Here is a 20,738-nt window from a genome sequence, read left to right on the forward strand (position 1 = left end):
ATTCTCTTCTCCTTCCTTTAATCTCTAAGCAACAGATGCCACGGAAATTTTCCAAGCTTTCTTTAAACTGCAGCTCACATCAGCAGGCTTGGAATTCAGAATCCAGGTCCCACCCCATTTCCTCGGAAGGAATCTTGGCATGTCTGGGAACCAGCTGGAGAACAAGTGCGTGACTGGTTCCCCTTCCTATAGGCTGCCTTAAGAGAGGGATAGAATCAAGATCTCGTGAAATGTTAATACCACTTTATATTGCTTGGGTAAGACCACACTTGCGATTCTGCATCCAGTTTTGGTCATGACGATGCAAAAAAGATGTTGAGACTCTAGAAAGAGTGCGGAGAAGAGCAATGAAGACTTCATATCAGAGTTTCCAACCATGGCAACGTTAAGACTTGTGGACTTCAAATCCCAGAATTTCCCAGCCAGCAAAATAACTAAGTCTTCTCCAGTGAGTCCTTCCTTTCTCATTAGGTGGCCAAAGTCTTTGAGTTTCATCTTCAGGATCTGGCCTTCTGAATAGCAGTCAGGGTTGATCTCCTGTAGGACTGACTGGTTTGATGGCCTAAAGTCCAAGGGACTCGCAGGAGTCTTCTTCTCCAGCACCAGAGTTCAAAGGCCTCCATTCTTTGGTGCTCAGCCTTTCTTATGGTCCAACTTTCACAGCCATATATTGCAACTGGGAAAACCATAGCCTTGACACACTTTAGCCTCTACATACTTAGCCTCTACACATTTTTGTTGGCAGGGGGATGTCGCTGCCTTTTAGTATGCTGTCTTGATTTGTCCCAGCTTTCATCTTTAGGAACAAGCGTCTTTTAATTTTTTGACTGCAGTATATCCAGTCTATATATCCAGCATATCTTGGCTTTCATATATCCAGTCAATTCCAACCTGCTGATAGAGAAGTTCTATGGTAGATATTTTATATCTAACCCGTGTTTTTAGGAAAGAAAATATAACTTGGCGCCATCCCCATGTTGATGATAACTGGGTCCAGATCTGTGAATTGCCCTTCCCAACAGATGTACGTACATGTTAAATAATAGAAACGGCATCAAATTCTACTGATTTTCTTGCAGAAAGTAATGTTAGTTTTCTAACTCCCCTCTCCCCCAGACCTCATTCCAGAACAGTTTAACGGGAGGAAAAAATGCATCATTTCCTTCCATTATCTATGCCTTCTTATGGCAACCTTCCTATTGAAACACATGGCTGCAATATTCCCAATTGTCAGCTCTTGGATATTAAGTGAGATTCATTCAAGGCTCCTGCTGATAATGTTACATTGATAAATTTGGAGTCAGAGAAGATGCTGCACAGTCATTTCAACTGGCTCTCCAACCTATCATACTATTCGCGTACCACAGTTATTTTACTTCTTTCTCTCCTAAAAATCTTAACCTGAATTTCTGTGAGAAATTAGATCGAGGGATGAGTCTACCTTCTACTGCATGTAGCCCTTGACTCACGGCCGGAAATGAGCTCAAAATTTCTGTTGCTAAGAGAGACAGTTGATAAGTGAATTTTTGCTTCCATTTTAGGACCTATTTTTTGTCACGGTTGGAAAAGTGACTCAGTGCAGTTGTTAAATTTGTGACATGGTCATTAAGTGAATCTGGCTTCCCCATCGGCTTTGCTTGTCAGAAGGTCGCAAAAGGGGATCGCATGTCTTTGGGATACAGCAACAGTCATGAGTACGAGTCAGTGGAGATGCAAAGTCATTTGATCTTAGGAACAAGCTAAGACTTTAACAAGTTGCTCACAATTATTATAAACCACAAAAGCTGCATATTTTGTGCATTCACCCCTCCAGAGCAATTATCTAGACCAAGAGCTCAGATTCAAAAAACCACCTATTGTTTAGCTAAAGGTTTAAAAAAAAGTTTTCTTTTAAATACTTAAAATTATCAGCCAGTATGGGTATGATTTGGCAAGATATTGACATTCATATTTACTAACACAATTCCCCTGAGAGACAACAGTAACAGATATTTTAAGTGATTTTAAGTGTAATTTATTAAGTTTTCCTTGAGAATAGCGATTCTGCAAATTAGCAGAAATCTTGAGTGGAATTGCTGTCCAAGTATAATTCCAAAAGATTCTTTGGAGACAGGGCCATGAAGCTAAAGCCACCATCTTTGAGAATGCACATATGACCACTTAAAAAAAAAAAATCTTGGAAAATTGGTTCAAACAGAGACAGTACTGTAGATCAGGTTGGGTATATAAGCAGTTTCTATCCTGTGGTCTGGGTGGGGACAATGCCATTGTTACTGTTGCTGTTTATATCATTTGTCTGCTTTTCCAAAGAATTCAGGTAGCCTATATGCTAAATATCGGTTTAGCATACAGGAAAAATAATGCAGCCATTAATCCTGCACCTGCTATGATCCTTGATTTGCAACTCAGAAAATGGCAGGGATGAAATTCTTCCAGTTGTTCACGTTAAACAGAGGAACGTTAATAGCCTTCTAGGTGGAGTTGTGTATGCAGTTTCTTTACTCTAAAACAGGGGTGTCAAACTCAAGGACCCCAGGCCAGATCCGCCCCATGGAGTACTTAATTCTGGCCTTGAGGAAACAGCAACGGATTGTTCTGTGGTGCTTCTGCCAGAGAAAATAGAGCTTGCAGGGGGGGGGTTCCTGAAACCCTCTGCCAGAGAAATGGGGTGCTGGGGAAGGAGAAGGAAGGAAGGAAGGAAGGAAGGAAGGAAGGAAGGAAGGAAGGAAGGAAGGAAGGAAGGAAGGAAGGAAGGAGATGATAATGAGAGTGAGGGAAGGTCTTAGGGAAGTCCTGCATTAGCCCTTGACAACCACAGGTGTCCTCAACATGAGTCCCATGTCACACTCACCATGACCACACCCACCCCCTGGCCCTCCGAGGTCAAACACTACCCTGATATGACCCTCAATGAAATCAATTTTGACAGCCCTGCTCTAAAAGGTTTTTTTTTTTAATCACCCACCACTGCTAGTTGAAACTGATACCTCATTGTTTGTTTTTTTCTAGCAGTATCTGGTTAAGAAAAAAAAAAGACATTGCTCCTGAAATCTGAAATCTCAAAAATATTAATTATTATGCAAGCATTACCATTGGGGGATCTCAAAAGGAGAGACGTTGTTTAGAGAAAAGGCTAACCCTCTAGTTTTGAAGTGAGGCAATCAAGAGACAACTTTATCTGGTGACACAAAGTCTACTCAAAAATTAGCCAGAGGAAGTGAAAATTGGGTGTTGGGGAACATGAAAATAGAGAGAAAGTTCAAATCATTTGAAACATACGAAGATCTGGATTATATTTTTATGCCATATATATCAATGATGAAAGCTTGCCAGAAACAAAACTGGGAATGTGAACCAATAAATTAAGAATCTTACAAAATCAGCATAGACCAAAGTTCTCTAGCTTATCAAACAAGCTTCTCCTCAGAACTGAAGAAGCTTCTTGGATGAGAGGAGAAACACCCTCAAGGAAAAACAAAGTACCAGTTGCCTTTTGAAAAAACACTTTTGAAAGAACCGTGACCTGGATGACTAAGAACCTCCATAGACATAAGGAATAAAGGATTTGGTTTGATTTGGTTTCCAAAAAGAGGATTTGCTTTCAGGGACCTGCGTGTCTAAAAATGACAGCAAAAATTCACCATTGACTTTTAATTTACTAATTAAACCTTGAATATTTTTTTTAACCTGCTAATAGAAAACAGCTCGTGAGTAACAGCCCTAAGTGCCTGAAAACATTCTTATATGAAAACACCAAATAAATGTCTAATGAATCGTTTGCCTTATAATATAGGGTTTTCTTTTCAGCAGGTAGAGTATCCGTCTAACCTTCTCTGCTAAGTAGGATTGGATCTGGTTAGCATTGGGATGACAGACCATCAAAGAATCCCAAGGCTAGAGGCTACACTGGGAAGTTCAAAAGGAACAGCCTTCAATAAATCTTTTGTGTGCTGTTATCATGTTGTGCCATGTAGTCACCAGATGGTTTTTGACTTCTTCAAACGCAGGAGTTTCTGAGATCATCAGACTATAAAGATGGCAGTCTGCTCTTACTTCCTCCTCCTCGTTTTCTTGATCCTGACATCTTCCAGTGTGAGTGGAGACCATTTCTCAAAGTCAAACACAAACAATAACTTGCATAAGCGAATGAAAAGAGAATGGATCTGGAATAAAATGCATATTCCTGAAGAGCAGAACGGGACTTTCCCTCATCATGTTGGAAAGGTATGTATGGATTTGGTAGTGGTCAATTAGTAGTCACACACCCAAGAGGTACCACAAGCAAATTCCTGGCATGGAAAATTGCCCAGCAAAGCCCATTAGGCAGAGATGCAATAGTACCCATTTGGCTTTTGCACAGTTGAACACTGGCTTCCAAAAAGTAAGGGACACGGTGGCTTGGTGGCTAAGACGCTGAGCTTGTTGATCAAAAAGGTCGGCTGTTTGGCGGTTCGAATCCCTTGCACCACATAATGGAGTGAGCTTCCATTACTTCTCCCAACTTCTCCCAACCTAGCAGTTCAAAAGCTTGTAAAAATGCAAGTAGAAAAATAGGGACCCCTTTGGTGGGAAGGTAACAATGTTCCATGCGCCTTCAGTGTTTAGTCATGTCAGCCACATGACCACGGAGACGTCTTCGGACAGCACTGGCTCTTCGGCTTTGTAATGGAGATGAACACCGCCCCCTAGAGCTGGAAACACGAGGGGAACCATCATATTTACTTTTTCCAGAAAGCAGCCACATTCGATATTTTGAGATGCAGAAAGCAAATCTTTGGGAGTCTGGTCATCATGAAATCTGATGTCTTCTGGAAGGCCCATTTCAATCATCACCATTGCTGGGGGGAAAGCAGATTTTTAGTGTGGGGCATCCATGTTCTTCTTTGCAATTGGAAAGCCATAACCCCTTTATTGAACAGAACTAGGTGGTGGATGATGGGGTAGGAGAAAAACTACTCTTTCAAAAGACCCTGTGAGACTCCTGCCAGTCCAAATAGATGACACTAGGCTACATGGTTGAATTATGTGGTGGGCAAGGAGTTTTAATAGGTTTAAGTATGCTTTGTTATTGCTAGAAACTTCTCTAAGTAAAGATTATTGTTAAAGCCATGAACACTTCTCTTTTTTATATACTTTTCACAGCTTTGTAACATGCGACATTTTCACCCCATGATTATATAAGCCCCATGATTAAGTCCCCCTCTTATATAAATTCTGAATGCACTCAGTTCTGAGAACCCGTCAAAAAATACCAAGATATTAGATATAAGAGCCTTTCTTGGACATTAGATACAAAAGTCTTTCTTGGAAGATCCAATAACAAAAGTAAAAAAAAAAAACCACTTGGAAGAAAAGGAAAGGAATTCACTGCAGCCTACACAGCTGACTTAACTTAGCTGATAGCCCTTATTCCAAGTGTCTATCTAGGCAATTCTTCTCATCTCAAAAGATCTTGCCTCTTTGTCTTGGCAATCTGACCTACCCCAGAAAAAGTAGAATGAAAGAAAAACATGCACACAGTCATTAAAAACCAGCTAAACAAAACCTTTTGCCTAGCTAGGATGGTTTTCAAGGCACTGAATAAGTCCCAAAAGCTCCAATCTAATGTAAATATTTCTGCATGACTCAAATCTCAAAGTGAGCCCCAGGGGAGATACATTTTCAAGATAAATCTAATTTGTTGTTGGTAGTTGTGTCTGACCTATCGCAACTCCATGGACAACATTCCTCCAGGCCTTCCTGTCCTCTACCATCTTCTAGAGTCCATTGCTCCAGTGACTCCATCCAGCCACCTCATTCTCTTTCATCCCCTTCTTCTTCTATTGCCCTCAACCTTTCCCAGCATTAGGTTCTTCTGCAATGAGTCCTTCCTTCTCATTAGATGGCCAAAGTATTTGAGTTTCATCTTCAGGATCTGGCCTTATAAAGAGCAGCCAGGGTTGATCTCCTCTAGGACTGACCAGTTGGATCGCCTTGCAGTCTAACTATAAATCTAATAAGATAACGTTATTAATTTTGGACTGACTTGAATATACTATTTATATTGTATTTGATCAATCATACATTAAACTTTTTGTACAAAACTTTGTAAGCTTTATAGATCTATATAGGAGTAGTAACAACAATGCTATTTATTATTTACTGATTATATAGCTATAACTAAGCATAGTACAGATGTAGAAGAAATTAGTAGTTGCAACAATATTATATTTTCATTCATCATACCTTTAAACAAAAACATCCATAATTTATAATAATAATCTCCAAATATTTCAACGAATTTACTTTTTGCATGAAAAAGAAGCATTTTGGTACTTTTTAAAAATTCTTTCTGAACTCAAACTGTGGTTTCAAAGTTTATGAAGCTTTTTGAATCACCAATGTTTCTGCATAAATATGACCTAAAATATGATGTGTTGCCCACACAAGTCCAAAAGGTAGATAAAGGGAATCCAAAATGAAACTAATTACTCCAAAACATTAAATTTGTTCATTGATTTACTGAGGGGAAATTATTTGCATTTGGTCCAACAGCTAAGAATTTTCTGGAAAACAGAGAAAGGTTAGGTAGAACATGGATGCCAGAAATGGCAGAGGAATATCTCTAGAAACTCAAAATCAAAACAAGTATACAAAAAACTGAGATTCTGTAATTTGCGGTGGAGCTATGAAATTTTTAGACCACAAGACGGGGATCAAATAAATTTAATAAAAATAATGAAATGTTAAAGAATAACAATGGTGATGCTGATTTTTTTTTTATCCTATGGCATCTTTTAGAAGTGATTTTCTCAGATATTTCTGCATTCTAGATCACCTCAACTATCAAAAATCCCAATGCCAAATATGTCCTTGAAGGAGAAGGTGCTGGAACTGTGTTCAGAGTTGATGAATTTACTGGAGATGTCACTGTGAGTGAAAGGCTGGACCGAGAGAAGAAAGCCGAATATGAACTCACAGCTCTGATTTATAATCGTCTTACTAATCAACAAATGGAAGAGCCGTCCAAATTCCGCATCATCATTCATGATATTAATGACAATGCCCCAGTATTTGTTCAAAAGGTGTTTAATGGTTCAGTGGTAGAAATGTCACCACTAGGTAAGCTTTTTATTCCTCAATTTGGAGCGAGATTGTCTAAAAATCTCATATCACGTCACTGAATTAATCCTTCAGTGAAAAAACAACCTGAAAACCTTGCTTTGCTTCTTAACGCTCAATACAGGTACAAGTGAACGCTTTTTGTTCAGACTTGTTTCTGAACCACAGTAAAATACATGGGAAAATCCCATTGCCAATGAAAATTAAATGAGCATTAAGGTTAGGAACAGGAGACGTGGTGGCTCAGTGGCTAAGACACTGAGCCTGTCGATCAGAAAGATCGGCAGTTCAGTGGTTGGAATCCCTAGCGCCGCATAATGGAGTGAGCTCCCGTTACTTGTCCTAGCTTCTGCCAACCTAGCAGTTTGAAAGCATGTAAAAATGCAAGTAGAAAAATAGCAGCCACTTTGGTGGTAAGGTAACAGATAATCAGAGTTGGAAGGGACCTTATAGGTCATCTAGTCCAACCCACCCCCCGCCCAAGCAGGACACCCTACACCATTTCTGACAAATGGCAGTCCAATCTCTTCTTGAAAGTCTGAAGTGAGGTAACAGCCTTCAACATTTAGTCATGCCAGCCGTATGACCATGGAGATATTTTCGGACAGCACTGGCTCTTCAGCTTGGTAATGGAGATGAGCCCCCAGAAATGACTAGCACAATGTATGAGAGGAACCTTTACTTTTACCTAAGGTTAGGAACATTTAAGGTTAGGTAGTTCTACAGGAATTCAGAGAGCAAAATGGGGATTGCCATATTAAAAGTCTCTAGTATATTCATGCCATGATCTAGAATAGGAGAAGATAAAGGAGAGAAGAACTGAGAGAATCATCTCTCACCGTTGTATTTCTATTTTCACTGCTAATTCCCTCAGCCTTCTGTTGACACAAGATGTCTCAAACCATTCAACTGTACCCGATATTTTTCATTCTCTCTTCTTCTTTTAGGAACATCTGTCACCAAAGTGACAGCTGTGGATGCTGATGATCCAACCCTTCATGGTCATGCAGATGTTTTCTACGAAGTTACTGATGGCAAAAACTATTTCAGAATAGACAACTCAGGTGCAGGATCTTCTGTATAATTAAAATTTGTACAAGAGCAAGCAAACCCAACTGTCCGTGATATTATCTGCCGGATCAAAGAATAAAATGTCATTTATTCTCTTTTCTATGTAGAAGAGATTGTTTAGTAAGCCTGTGATTATGTATTAACTCACTAATAGCAGGCTGAGCTATATTCCTTGTCACATCTGAGGTGACTAGCCATATTTGCATTCTAAGTCCTGGAAACCTATTTATGCTTTTCAAGACTTTTGAGTGTCCTATTCTTTTTAAATGCATAGGATAATTGCTTCTATAAACCCCAAAAGTCCTCTAAGCTTTTTTTCACTGACAGTTAAAATCAATTCTGGGAGATTTTTAACTAAAAATGCTGGACAAAAGGTGATTTTTCCAAAAGACAAGTGGACTTTATTGATGTTGTCTTTGAAAATATTTTGTTTCACTTCCAAGAAGCTTCTTCAATTCGAAGAACCATGACCTGGATCATTGAGAATCTCCATAGATGGAATGGACAAAATATTTTTAATAAATATATTCTAAGTCAAACAATTATGGCAATTCTGGGACAATTTTCTTAAAAGAACAGACCAGATGTTGTCTTGGCAACAGGCACCAATAAAACCTAGATACCTTTTAAAGCTTTTGAGTTAAGTGCTATAATCAATGTCAATTTTAGTGACCCCATGAATAGAATCTTTGCAAAATATCTGCCTTTAACTTGGCCTTTCTGTTCTTTCAAGGATGCCTTCATTATTGCCATAACTAAGTCCATCCACTCAGCTGCTGTCCATCCCCTCCCCTTCCTCCTTTTCTTTCATTTTTTCAAAGTATTTTGGATTTCTCAAAAGAAGTGGAACTTCTCATGATATGTCAAAAATATAATAGTATTTGCCCAGCCATTAGTACTCCATGTGAGAATCCCATCTTGATTTACTTTATGATCCATTTGTTTGTTTTCTGGGCTGACCAGAAATCTTCTCCAACATCAAAGTTCTAATCCTAACCCTAATCCTATCTATCTTTTTTGTGATAGAGATAGAGATGAGAGAGATATAGAGAGATGAGGGGAGAGAGACAGAGGTAGCAATAGAAAGAGATGAGAGAGAGAGAGAGAGATAGCAATAGAGAGATGAGAGAGGGAGAGAGAGTGATGAGAGAGAGAGAAAGAGAGAGAGATAGAAAGAGAGAGAGAGATGAGAGAGAGAGAGATAGAAAGAGAGAAAGAGAGAGATAGAAAGAGAGAGAGAGAGAGAAAGAGAGAGAGAGAGATGAGAGAGAGATGAGAGAGAGAGGGAGAGGGAAAGGGAGAGAGGCTGTATATTTCTATTCAGTTTCATCCAAGTCCAACTTTCACATTTATAGAACATCACAGGAACAACCGTTGCCTGAAGAATTTTAATCTTTGTGCTTTGTTATTTTAACCACCTGTACTAAAAATTAAACTCGATTGGGGGGGGAGTGGAAGTGACAATATAAACTACATTTGAGTTTTATTTTTATTTTAAAGGAACCATTTACACAGCTGTGCCTGACTTGGATAGAGAACAAAACGCTTCTTATACCATTCGGGTGAAAGCAAGGGATGGCAAGGGTCTACATACTGAAGAATTGGGCACTGCTACTGTCATCATTAAATTAATTGACATCAATGACAATTTTCCAGCATTTAAGCAAAGTGAGTTTTGCAAAGTCAAAGGGCTGAATCTAAAAAGGCTCTCTCTTTATTTCTGCAGACTCCAATTAAGATATCCTATAAAAATGCTATGCTTCGTTATTGCTGAGGAAATGAACTTTTGGAATGATTTCTTTATGATAATTCAGACATTGTAAAAATGTAGATTGGAAAAATTCAAGTCTCTCCCATTACATTTATCTCTTCTTCATCACTGAAAATTTTTATCTGAAATATTGTGGCTTTATTAACATCTTTTTCAGAAAATTTCACTTTCGAAGTCCTCGAAAATGTCAGTTTGACCGGTGAAGTCGGCAGATTAAAAGTAGAGGACATTGATGAACCACAAAACAGGGATACTAAGTATAGCTTTCGCCAAGGGAATTACCAAGATACCTTTAAAATTGTACCAAATCGCTACACAAATGAAGGAATAATTCAACCAACAAAGGTATTGTTTTTGAAACTCAGTTGATTTTGTGTCTTGGGCTATTTATACGGTGCCAGTTAGAACTAGGTCTACCTGAAATAGTAAAGAGAAGAAAACTTATTATGGAATAATATGATATGTGGAATGCGTATTAAATGGGTGGGGAAGTAACATTCAAACGTTATTACTATTATTGTTAATGCTGTTTAGCTGTTACAGCATTAGTAAAAATGGAAATGGGATGGGTTGCTATATCAATTTAATTAATAAATAAGACTAAAAAAATAATCTCTATGTATCACTAAAACTCTTGTTGTCATGACCTTTAATTGGGTGAAACGGTGCATCACAGGACAATAATTTTGGAACCAAAGTATCTCAAACAGGCTAACTTACAGAATGCATCCAAATTTCTCAAGGAATGAAATTTGGATAAGTTGTGCTTGTATCAGTGATACTGCCAGCTACTGCACTGCTGGACTGCTGCTGCGGTCACATGATCTACATTTTCAATGTTCTATGACAATTTCCCAGACAATCGCACAATCCTTTATGTTCTCCTTCATCCAGCAGCCCCTTTCCTGCCTGCAGGGGAAGGGGAAGGGGAAGAAAGGCAGGAAGGCATGCAGGAAGGCATGCAGGAAGGCAGGAAGGAAGGAAGGAAGGAAGGAAGGAAGGAAGGAAGGAAGGAAGGAAGGAAGGAAGGAAGGAAGGAAGGAAGGAAGGAAGGAAGGAATTGTAATGCTCCCTGCCAGATTCAAACAAAAATCTCAATGGGGAAGCCAGCAGGAAATCAAAAGTCACCCCTGCTCCCACTGCTTTTTTATTTGCCCTTGGTGATTCTGTTTCTCTGAATAAAATACCTATGAAATAATGAGTTAACTAGGGCACAGGTTGTCTAGTATCAATTAAAACCACTCAAACAGACAGCTCTTTAGTACAAAGTAGATAATTGTAAAATAATCTCTTGCAAGGGAGTTCCAAATAATACACTGTTGACCACCACAACGAGGTAGAAATGTTCAGTTATATTTGTGTCTTTTCAATCCAAATTTCAATTAAAAGTGAATAAAATGTAATTTTTAACCTGGCGTCACATGCTTTGAGGAGCGTAACTCAAAATCTCATGTCAAAAAAGTTGTCCCCCACTCCCCAAAAAAGCAATACTAGCCAATCAGTTTCTATTGCCTTTGTAACCTGGACATGTTTACTTTTTCATTTAGCTCTTGGACTTTGAAAAGATACCTGAGTACAGATTTGTGGTTGAAGCTACTGACGCCAATATCAACTATGCCTATTCTACACGGAAGGGCCTTGAGAACCTTGCCAGAGTAATTATCAAAGTTATTGATGTTGATGAACCTCCAGTTTTCACCCAGTCTTCCTATACATTCACTGTTCAAGAAGAAGGTGCAACGAAGATATCCATTGGATGTGTTTCTGCAAGTGACCCTGATAAAGCCAGGCGGAAAATAAGGTAATGAGAAGTTAACTGACCATATCTTAAAAGTACCTTCTGAGTATAAAAAAAAATAAGCATAGAGATTCACTGCCCTGACGTGGCATTAAAATGCATTTAACATGCTTCTGTTTTTATTTAATGCAAAAATCAGCTCCTGTAACCTTGCCAATTGCCAAGGTTGCAGGAAGTTGGGAGAAGAAAATGTATTGTTTTATTCCTTCCTGCTTCATTCCTAAGGAGGCCCACTACTCTGATGACTCGATTTGCACTTGAGAAAGAATTCTCTCCATTGCTTCCAAACCAAAGTTACAAACAGGCTCAGTGTGGGAGAACAGTAGGGAGAGGCAGGGGGCAGAGTCAAGTGCATCATCAGTTTAAAGTCATAATGATCCCACAAACCTTCTAAGTCAATCCATCTTGACTTCTGTTGACCCTTATCTGGTGCAAATTTAATGCGGAACTTTAATTGACTAAATTCTAGTATTTATTTGCTTGAGCAATAAATCTTGTGAATTGCAACTTAAGGCCCTGATCCTTTGTGCCTGATAAGGCTATTTTGCCTTAACTTTGCAGGTTTAGCTTTCCTTGTCATGTGTAAATTCAGCCATATGTTTATGAGGCTCAGAAACATTAAGTTGACTTTTTCTTATACCCACTGTAGTTATCATATCTTAAGATCCACTTCTTTTGAAATAAGTACCAGTGGGTGTATTTTTCCCATAAAGCGTCTGGACAGAGAAGAAAACGCTTGGCATAATATAACTGTGGCAGCCAATGAGCTGGATCAAAATAGTAAGTATTTCCCTATATTGTGTTGATTAGTTGTGCGGTGGCTAGAGTAGATCTTTTGCCTCACAATCAGGAGGCTGTGAGTTCAATCCTAGGTAGAGGCTGGTATTTCTCTCCCTGCGAACAGTGAGAATATATTTGCAGAACAAAACTCCTCACTGGCAACAGCAAGGGCATCCGACCATTAAACACTCTGCAAGCTCCATTCGTTTGCCCAGACTCCAGCCCACAAGGGATTATGGGATCATTGATTAGTGTGTCACTCCTACTGCTTTTCAGGTCCTTTCAGTTAGTAAATAAATATCAATAAACAATAGGATTGTGCAGCACTTTGGATTTGAAAAAGCAGGTGTGCTTTTGATACTCTACGTGACTCTGTGGTTTCTTCTCCAAGCCCCAAAAACGTTAACCTTAGACTGTCTACTATTGACCTCACTCCTTTCCTAAGAGGTCTGTAGGGGGCGTGCATAAGCGCACCAACGTGCCTACTGTCCCTGTCCTATTGTTTCTTTTATTTTTCTTATATGTATTCATTTCATGTATTCATAACTATGTTTATCCTTATACTTATTATCTTTTAAGCAACTGACAAATAAATAAATAAATAAATAGTAGAACTCATTAAGCAGTTATTGGCAGTTCCTTAAAGCGGACACACCTTTTCCTGCTACATCTGGTACAAGGCAGATATCCAACCATCTGGGATGAGATCCCATTGAAGGAACTACAAACAGATGTTACATGACAACCTGACCTTTTAAAAAAATTCCCTCTTTGAATATGAAAGACTGCACAGCCCTAGTAAATAACTACCAACTCTAAACCTTGCAGCTAATTGCTTGTAATTTGCAATAAACTGGAAAATCCAACACTCGTTAAACCACTTCTGAAGTAACTTTTAAATCAACTATAAGCCTATAAATATAAATAAGCCTTTAAGTCAACTATAACATAGTCTTAAGCAAGCTCAGGAGAAAGGTTTGCTTCATGACAATCGAATAATGGGGAGCACCAATAGGTTTAAGAACTTATTTTAAAGTGTATCAGATAATTTTGCTTGGTATTATCAACAATGATGTGCAGTAACTCTCCAAGGGGTTTGAACCAAGGGTCATTCCTAGTCCCATCTGGAAATATCAGGTAGATAATTTGGAATCTGGGGATCTTCCAACAAGTTTCCCTCCTCCATTGTACTTTTCATAATAATATGGTCTGGGTGTGTTTACTCTTAATTGGTTTCAAAACGATAACCAGTTAATATTTTTCCTTTTTCAGAAAAGATAATCCCCAGATTAGAAACCCATGTACCAGTTTATATTAAACTTACGGATATAAACGACAATGCCCCAGAATTTGCCTTTCCATACGATCCACGTGTGTGTGAAAATGCTGCAGCTGGAAAGGTAAAATTTCAGGGGAAAAAATGTTCTTGCGACTTAGTTTCAATGTTCTACATTTGATTAAAGAATCCATATATTCACCAGTTTCTCTCTTTGAAGAAATAAAATTAAAATATAAAAAGATCTTCAGTAACACCTGGCCTTTAACTGGCAAAGCATACAAGTACACTAGTTTTGGATATTAAAGATTGTTAACTGTAATTATTGCATTTTGACCAGTCTTATCAAAGGGACACTTGGGCTAGTTGGTATGAGTTAGGGTTACCACAAACTGTTTAAATTGAGGACTACCTGTAGTTATCTGTGCAAAGGCTTCATAAAATGCTAGTTAGGCATAATTGAGTTTCCTGGTGTAAAAATACTTCATTACAGACGAGTTCACAAACTCTAATGTGTTTGTTTTATTTAGCTTTCATTTAAACATATTGCCTGAATTCTGTCAGTAGTAATTTGTAAATACAATATATCACACCATAAATCGCGTAAACCATGCAATTTGTGGCATGATGTATTGGGTGGCTTCAGCCAATTACAGTTTATTAAATCATGGTAAATGTATTATGTATATTTTTAGTTTACAGGCTAGATTTCCCCTTTGATGTTCTACTGCTATATTTCTCTTCATAGAACACATCTCAGGAGTTGTTTTCTGCTATCAGCACACAGGTAGCTTACAAGATATGTTGCCCAGAGCAGAATTATTCAAAGGGGTTATTCGGGTTTTTGCTAACAAGACCAAACCATGCCTTTGATGAGGGCAGTGCACTTGTTCTATAATCCCCATGGATCTGTTGAAAGTAATGGGAGAGTATGTCACATTTTTCTATTCATAAAGGTGATCACACAAATTTCTGCTGTGGACAAGGATGAAACATCGCCAGATGTGAAATTCAAGTTTTCCCTGACTTCTGAAGACAGCAACTTTACTCTCATTGACAATCGTGGTGCGTGTCTGTAGAATAGTTGCAATAAAAATAGGAGTCTTGTTGGCAATACAGTTTTTAAGGTTGCTTTCCGGTTAGCAGAAATAAACAATGAAACAGATCTGGTAAACTCCAAAGTTCCACTTAACATAGCTTATACTATCTAAAAAAGGGAGGGGTAGCATAAACATTTTAGCCCTATCATCCTAGTAATCTCCATTGCTTATTCCAACCCTCCTACAATAGCTCAACCCTCTCAAAGTGGAAGGAAGATTTTGCATTTCTAATGCATTAAGGCAGCTTGTTCCCACCAGGTATCTGGAAAGCCCCAAGATGTTGTCCCCCCAACCCCCATGGGCAATTCTGATTTAATTTTAGCCATGGTTGGAGACAGGATAGAGAGAGTTAGAAGGGAGAGATTTGTTGGATTTTGAAAGTTGGGAATTGAAGAAACGAGACTCTGGGAAATAATCCAATCCTATTTCCACTGTTAAAAATTCTCAACCTCATTGTCCAGCTGAAATTTTGCAGCAAAACACTCCAGTTGGGTGGCAAAGTAGCCCCAAAATCCTTATTTTTGAAGGAAAATGAAACAAAATAAAATGTGTGCTAAGTTTCAAAGACACAATCTCGAGGTGCTCAGAGCTACAAACAGGGTTATTGGAAATTCTATCCATCTTGCCAGTAGATCGTGCTAAATTAAGAAGTTCCTAGAATGGGGACGCTCTCTCCTTCTACCCATCAAATGGGTTCCATAAACTAGAGGCGGTATTATGTATGGTAGCTGGAAACCCTTTGAAACAATCACTTTTTGATCATTCAACTGCACGCTATTGCCTTTTCCAGATAACACAGCAAACGTCACCGTCAAGTTTGGACCGTTCAACCGAGAGTTACTCAAAACTCATCTCTTGCCTATCATCATCTCCGACAATGGGGCACCACCACAGACCAGCACGAACACTCTTACCATCCAGATATGCCAATGCGACAAGGAGGGGGCAATGCGTTGCGAAGGGCAAGCGAAGCTAATGGGAGTTGGCATCCAAGTGTTGGTGACCATCTTCGTCTGCATCTTCACCATCCTTGGTAAATCGACCTTCACTTCTCTTTGCTTCTCCCTTTCTGCTTTGAATGGGGCAGGGGGTGGAAGGGAACTTAATACAAGTTGCAACCCGTGTGATGGTGGTTTTTAGAAGAGTAGAGTAGAATGGAATAGGGAAAGGGATAGGGATAGAATGGAATAGAATGGAATAGGAATAGGAATAGAATAGAATAGAATAGAATAGAATAGAATAGAATAGAATAGAATAGAATAGAATAGAATAGAATAGAATAGAATAGAAAAACAGAGTTGGAATGGACCTTGGAGGTCTTCTAGTCCAACCCCCTGCTTAGGCAGGAAACCCTACACTATTTCAGACAGTTATCTGATCTCTTCTTTAAAATTTCCAGTGTTGGAGCATTCACAACCTTTGGAGGCAAGTTGTTCCACTGATTAATTGTTTTAACTGTCAGGAAATTTCTCTTTAGTTCTAAGTTGCTTCTCTCCTTCATTAGTTTCCATCTGTTGCCTCTTGTCCTTCTGGTGCTTTGAAGAATAGCTTGACTCTCTCTTCTCTGTGGCAGCCTCTGGGATATTGAAAGATTACTATCACATCACTCCTACTCCTACTATACTTCTTCCCATCAGACTAGACCTACCCAGTTCCAGCAACCGTTCTTTATATGTTTTAGCCTCCAGTCTCTTAATCATCTTTGTTTTCCACTTCTCAGAATCATTGCAGAATTCGTAAAATAGCCACCACAAAACCAAAAAAAAAAAGAGCAAGAGCATTTACAAGAATATTATTAAAAATAATAATAAAATGAACATTTCCTGTTACCAGAGGCAATGCAGTTAATATAAACTGAGCAAATAAAAATGCCTTAACATGGATTCGGCAAGTTAACCAAGATGGCACTGGAGGCCTTCTGGTACTTGGTAATGATATTCTTCAAACAATTTGGTGATTTCTTAGACTTTTCCTCCCCTTCAAAAAAAAAAGGAGGGGGGGATTCTGATTTTCTCCTACATAAGGATTCCTGTAGAATTTCTCCAGTTTTCTGAGTCTTTGAAGGGGGTAGAAGCAGTGGTGGGATTCATATTTTTTTACTACTGGTTCTGTGGGCGTGGCTTGGTGAGCACAGTGGGGGAAAGTTACTGCAAGATCTCCATTCCCTCCCCACCCCACTAACCTGCTTTCCAGCTCCGTTCTCCTGTGCAGGCAACCAAAGGAGACCCAGCCAATCTGGGACTCAGGAGGAAGAGAATAGATGGGGTTGGCAGGGCCAGTCAGAGGTGGTATTTGCCGGTTCTGCAAACTATTCAAAATTACCGCTTCCAGTTCTCCAGAACTGGTCAGAACCTGCTGAATGCCACCTCTGGGTAGAAGAACCTGTTGCTTCTGCTTCTACTTCTTCCTGTTCTTTGAACCTTCCTTGACAGTCCTCGCTTTCCGAGCTGAAAGGGCTTGGAGTCTGACTGAAGCCTGTGAAGACGGAGCTGCAGACCACAAGGAAGAGACAGTGCCATGATAATTCATCCGAGCACAGGAACTCCTTGGCAAGAATGCTGCGTTGCAATCCCGTGAACATCCCCATTCCCTTCTCTTCAGGCATAAATGTCCCAAATACATTCTCTTTCACCAAAGGGAAGGAACACCAGTGGAAAAATTGCAAGAGCGTTAAAAGCTTTTTTTAAAAGAAATAGAATAAAACTCCTGTAATGGTATGTGAGAATGACCTTGAGGGACAAGGGAAGAGATGCCGTCTAGGAAATGATGAGAAAAAAGAAGTGGAGGAGTCCCCAGTGGTTTCTTGGGGAAGGGAGAGAAACTTAGGAAGGACCTGGCCTACAGGACAACTAACCTGAAACAACTTTTCCTTCAGAAGTTGTAGGTGCTTCATCACTGGAGATTTTTGAGAAGAGACTGGACGATCACCTGTCTGAAATGGTATAGGATCTCCTGCTTGAGCAAGAGCTTGAATTAGAAAACCTCCACGGTCCCTTCCAGCTCTATTCTGATTGATTGATTGATTAACTGATTAATGAATCAGTTAATCAGTTAAAAGTGGCAGAGATTTGTACCTTCAGATTTGCAACCTTGATGTGAGCCCTCCCAAATAAACCAGACAGGAACCCTGAGATAATTCTACTTTGTTGTAAGACTACATTGAGAGAATCTTGCGCTATCGGAAGGCAGAAACTTCCCACGACCACTTTTGACTGCTTGATTCATTAGGGTGGGTCCTTCCTAAGTTTCTCCCTCTAACTGTTAAGCCATGGGGGCTTTCCCCCCGCCCCTCTTGTCTGATCATTTCCTGGGAAACATCTCTTCCCTCAGTTCTCAAGGTCATTCTCACATACCATTACAGCTCCACAAAGAAGTTGAGCCAGAGGCAACTCACTTATTCACCTTTAAAATGGCTCACATGTTACCTTGACCTAGTGCCTGTGGTTTTCAAGATTTTTCTGAGGGCTAACAGGACTGGGGCCATTCAAATCTCAAAGGAGGTGCTATGAAACAGCTCAGGTGTAGGGACAGAGAAGACAGAACAGCTTGCCTCCAGAAGTTGTGAATTCTCCAACACTGGAAGTTTTTAAGAAGAGATTGGATACCCATTTGTCTGAAGTGGTGTAGGGTTTCCTGCCTAAGCAGTTGTTGGACTAGAAGACTTCCAAGGTCCCTTCCAACTCTGTTATTCTATTCTATTCTATTCTGTTCTATTCTATTCTATTCTGTTCTGTTCTGTTCTGTTCTGTTCTACTCTATTCTATATTCTCCTCTACATTCTATTCTATTCTATTCTATTCTATTCTATTCCATTCCATTCCATTCCATTCCATTCCACTCCACTCCACTCCACTCCACTCCACTCCACTCCACTCCACTCCATTCCATTCTATTCTATTCTATTCTATTCTATTCTATTCTATTCTATTCTATACTATTCTATTATTCTACTCTATTCTACTATTCTATTCTACTCTATTCTACTATCCTACTCTACTCTACTTTACTCTGTTCTATTCTAAGATATGCCTCAGAAGCCCCATCAAATGAAAATGATAAGCAGTTGTATTCAAACCCAACTATTTCATGTCAAAAAGTAGGCAACATTCTTGAACTCAGCTAGGTGGAAGGTATTTAATCCTCATCATAGTGAAAAGCTCTGGTAAAGAATCAAGGAATCAAAGACCCAGACTCAACATCATATGAATACATTATGTTGGCTAGTCATCTTTTCCCCCCATTTTTTTTTTTACAGCATTAACCATGCTGCTGATAGTCTGGAGGAGGCGGCACAAGAAAGATCTCAGTGTTCTCAAGAAGAACGTAGAAGAGATCCATGAGCAGCTGGTGGCCTATGATGAAGAAGGCGGTGGTGAAATGGACACCACCAGTTATGATGTCTCGGTTCTCAATTCAGCCCGCCAGAGAGGGATACTATGCCCCAGAATGCCTTTGGAGGATTCACCTTGCAAATATTCCCGGGAACAAAAGATCCCTGAGAATGGACTTTCAGGCATTGGAGAGATGGGCATCATGATTGAGATGAAAAAAGATGAAGCTGATAACGATGGAGATATGTTGCCCTACGATACCCTCCACATATTTGGCTATGAAGGGGCCGAGTCTATTGCAGAATCCCTAAGCTCCCTGGGTTCAGGCTCCTCAGACTTGGATATTGATTATGATTTTCTCAATGATTGGGGTCCCAGATTCAAGATGCTGGCAGAGCTTTACGGTCTGGAACCTAGTGGAGATCTGGTCTACTGAGTGTAGTCAGTTGCAAATTATCCCAACCCTGTCCATAAACAGTAAAACTGAAAAACGGTTCAACTTTTTGTGCATTTCTCATACAAAAGACAATCAGATTTTTTACACACTTTCAGAGCAGACTGAGATAACCTAAGTGAAACAAGCTTTAAACAAAATCGGGTCTGTAGATACTTTTTTTTTTTTATAATGGGGATGCCATTGTACTGAGGGATTAGAAATGTTTCTCCTTATATAGAAATCCAATGTTTAAATGCTTTTAAAGCACTGTGGGGTTCTTTTTGCCTGTTAGAAGAAAGCTTAGATGATGACTTGTTTGTCCTGATTACTGCAGCTATTCTAATTAAATGTATTTTTAGTTACAAGCTTTTTATTGAATGAATTATCTCCTGTGACACTTTTATATATTTGTTACTGGTGGTAATGAACAACTGGTGAAGGACTGGCATCTGAACTCATGTAAAAAGATTCTGTGACAACCCGGGGCGTGGCACAAAAGCAACACAGTCAGATAATCAATAGGAGTCCCTTTATTAGCTCCAACTTTGCCCCCAATGTCCTGGTTACCTTCTGAGGTGGAGAAAAACACTCCCAGAGATAGCTGCAGAGAATCAAGTCTAAAACATGGTCAACAAAACTGTAACTATAAGCCCAAACAAGGCAAAATGAGGCAATTAGTCCTTCAGGAGAAGGAATTCCAGACATGAAGGCACAACAGTAATTCAGCACAGTTGGGATGATGCCAGGTACGCGGATAACCAAAGTCAACACAAGATAAACTTACGTTTGTTCACAGCAGATGCCACACTCAGCATGCATCTCTTTTAAACTCTCTTCCCAGTTGTGGCTAATGAAGGGAATCAGGGGCCTTTCCTCCCCTATAAACCATGCAACCCACATTGCTCTCTTCTCCATTCCTCCCTGTATGCCCTAGGATGAAGAGCGGGTAGGCCTGGGTCTTCCTCTGAACTCCCTCTCCCTTGTTCTACCTCTTCCCTGCTCTGCCCAGCCAGACTCTGCCTTTCCCCAGTTTCTTCCACAGCCAACAGAGCCAAACTCCCACTCCCTGTCAGC

General features: G+C 39.6%; 1 protein-coding gene across 3 annotated transcripts in view; it reads left to right on the forward strand.

The window, feature by feature from the left end:
• Positions 1-20,029, forward strand: part of CDH5 (cadherin 5) — a 31,457-nt gene extending 11,428 nt beyond the window's left edge. The window contains exons 2-12 of one of the 3 annotated variants that reach the window (XM_026714173.2): positions 4,008-4,224; positions 6,813-7,101; positions 8,049-8,165; positions 9,673-9,840; positions 10,101-10,288; positions 11,491-11,744; positions 12,391-12,521; positions 13,794-13,921; positions 14,754-14,862; positions 15,688-15,930; positions 19,153-20,029. In XM_026714173.2, coding sequence (XP_026569958.2) covers positions 4,036-4,224; positions 6,813-7,101; positions 8,049-8,165; positions 9,673-9,840; positions 10,101-10,288; positions 11,491-11,744; positions 12,391-12,521; positions 13,794-13,921; positions 14,754-14,862; positions 15,688-15,930; positions 19,153-19,664 — 2,328 coding nt within the window. In that variant the 5' untranslated portion in view covers positions 4,008-4,035 and the 3' untranslated portion in view covers positions 19,665-20,029. Of the gene's footprint in view, positions 1-3,807; positions 4,225-6,812; positions 7,102-8,048; positions 8,166-9,672; positions 9,841-10,100; positions 10,289-11,490; positions 11,745-12,390; positions 12,522-13,793; positions 13,922-14,753; positions 14,863-15,687; positions 15,931-19,152 lie in introns of all 3 variants that reach the window. The other 2 variants (XM_087940577.1, XM_087940578.1) reach the window with 2 other exon arrangements.
• Positions 20,030-20,738: the final 709 nt, after the last annotated feature.

This window comes from Pseudonaja textilis, chromosome 11 (genome assembly GCF_049901715.1).
Source record: "Pseudonaja textilis isolate UNSWEBS1 chromosome 11, rPseTex1.2, whole genome shotgun sequence".
NCBI lineage: Eukaryota > Metazoa > Chordata > Lepidosauria > Squamata > Elapidae > Pseudonaja > Pseudonaja textilis.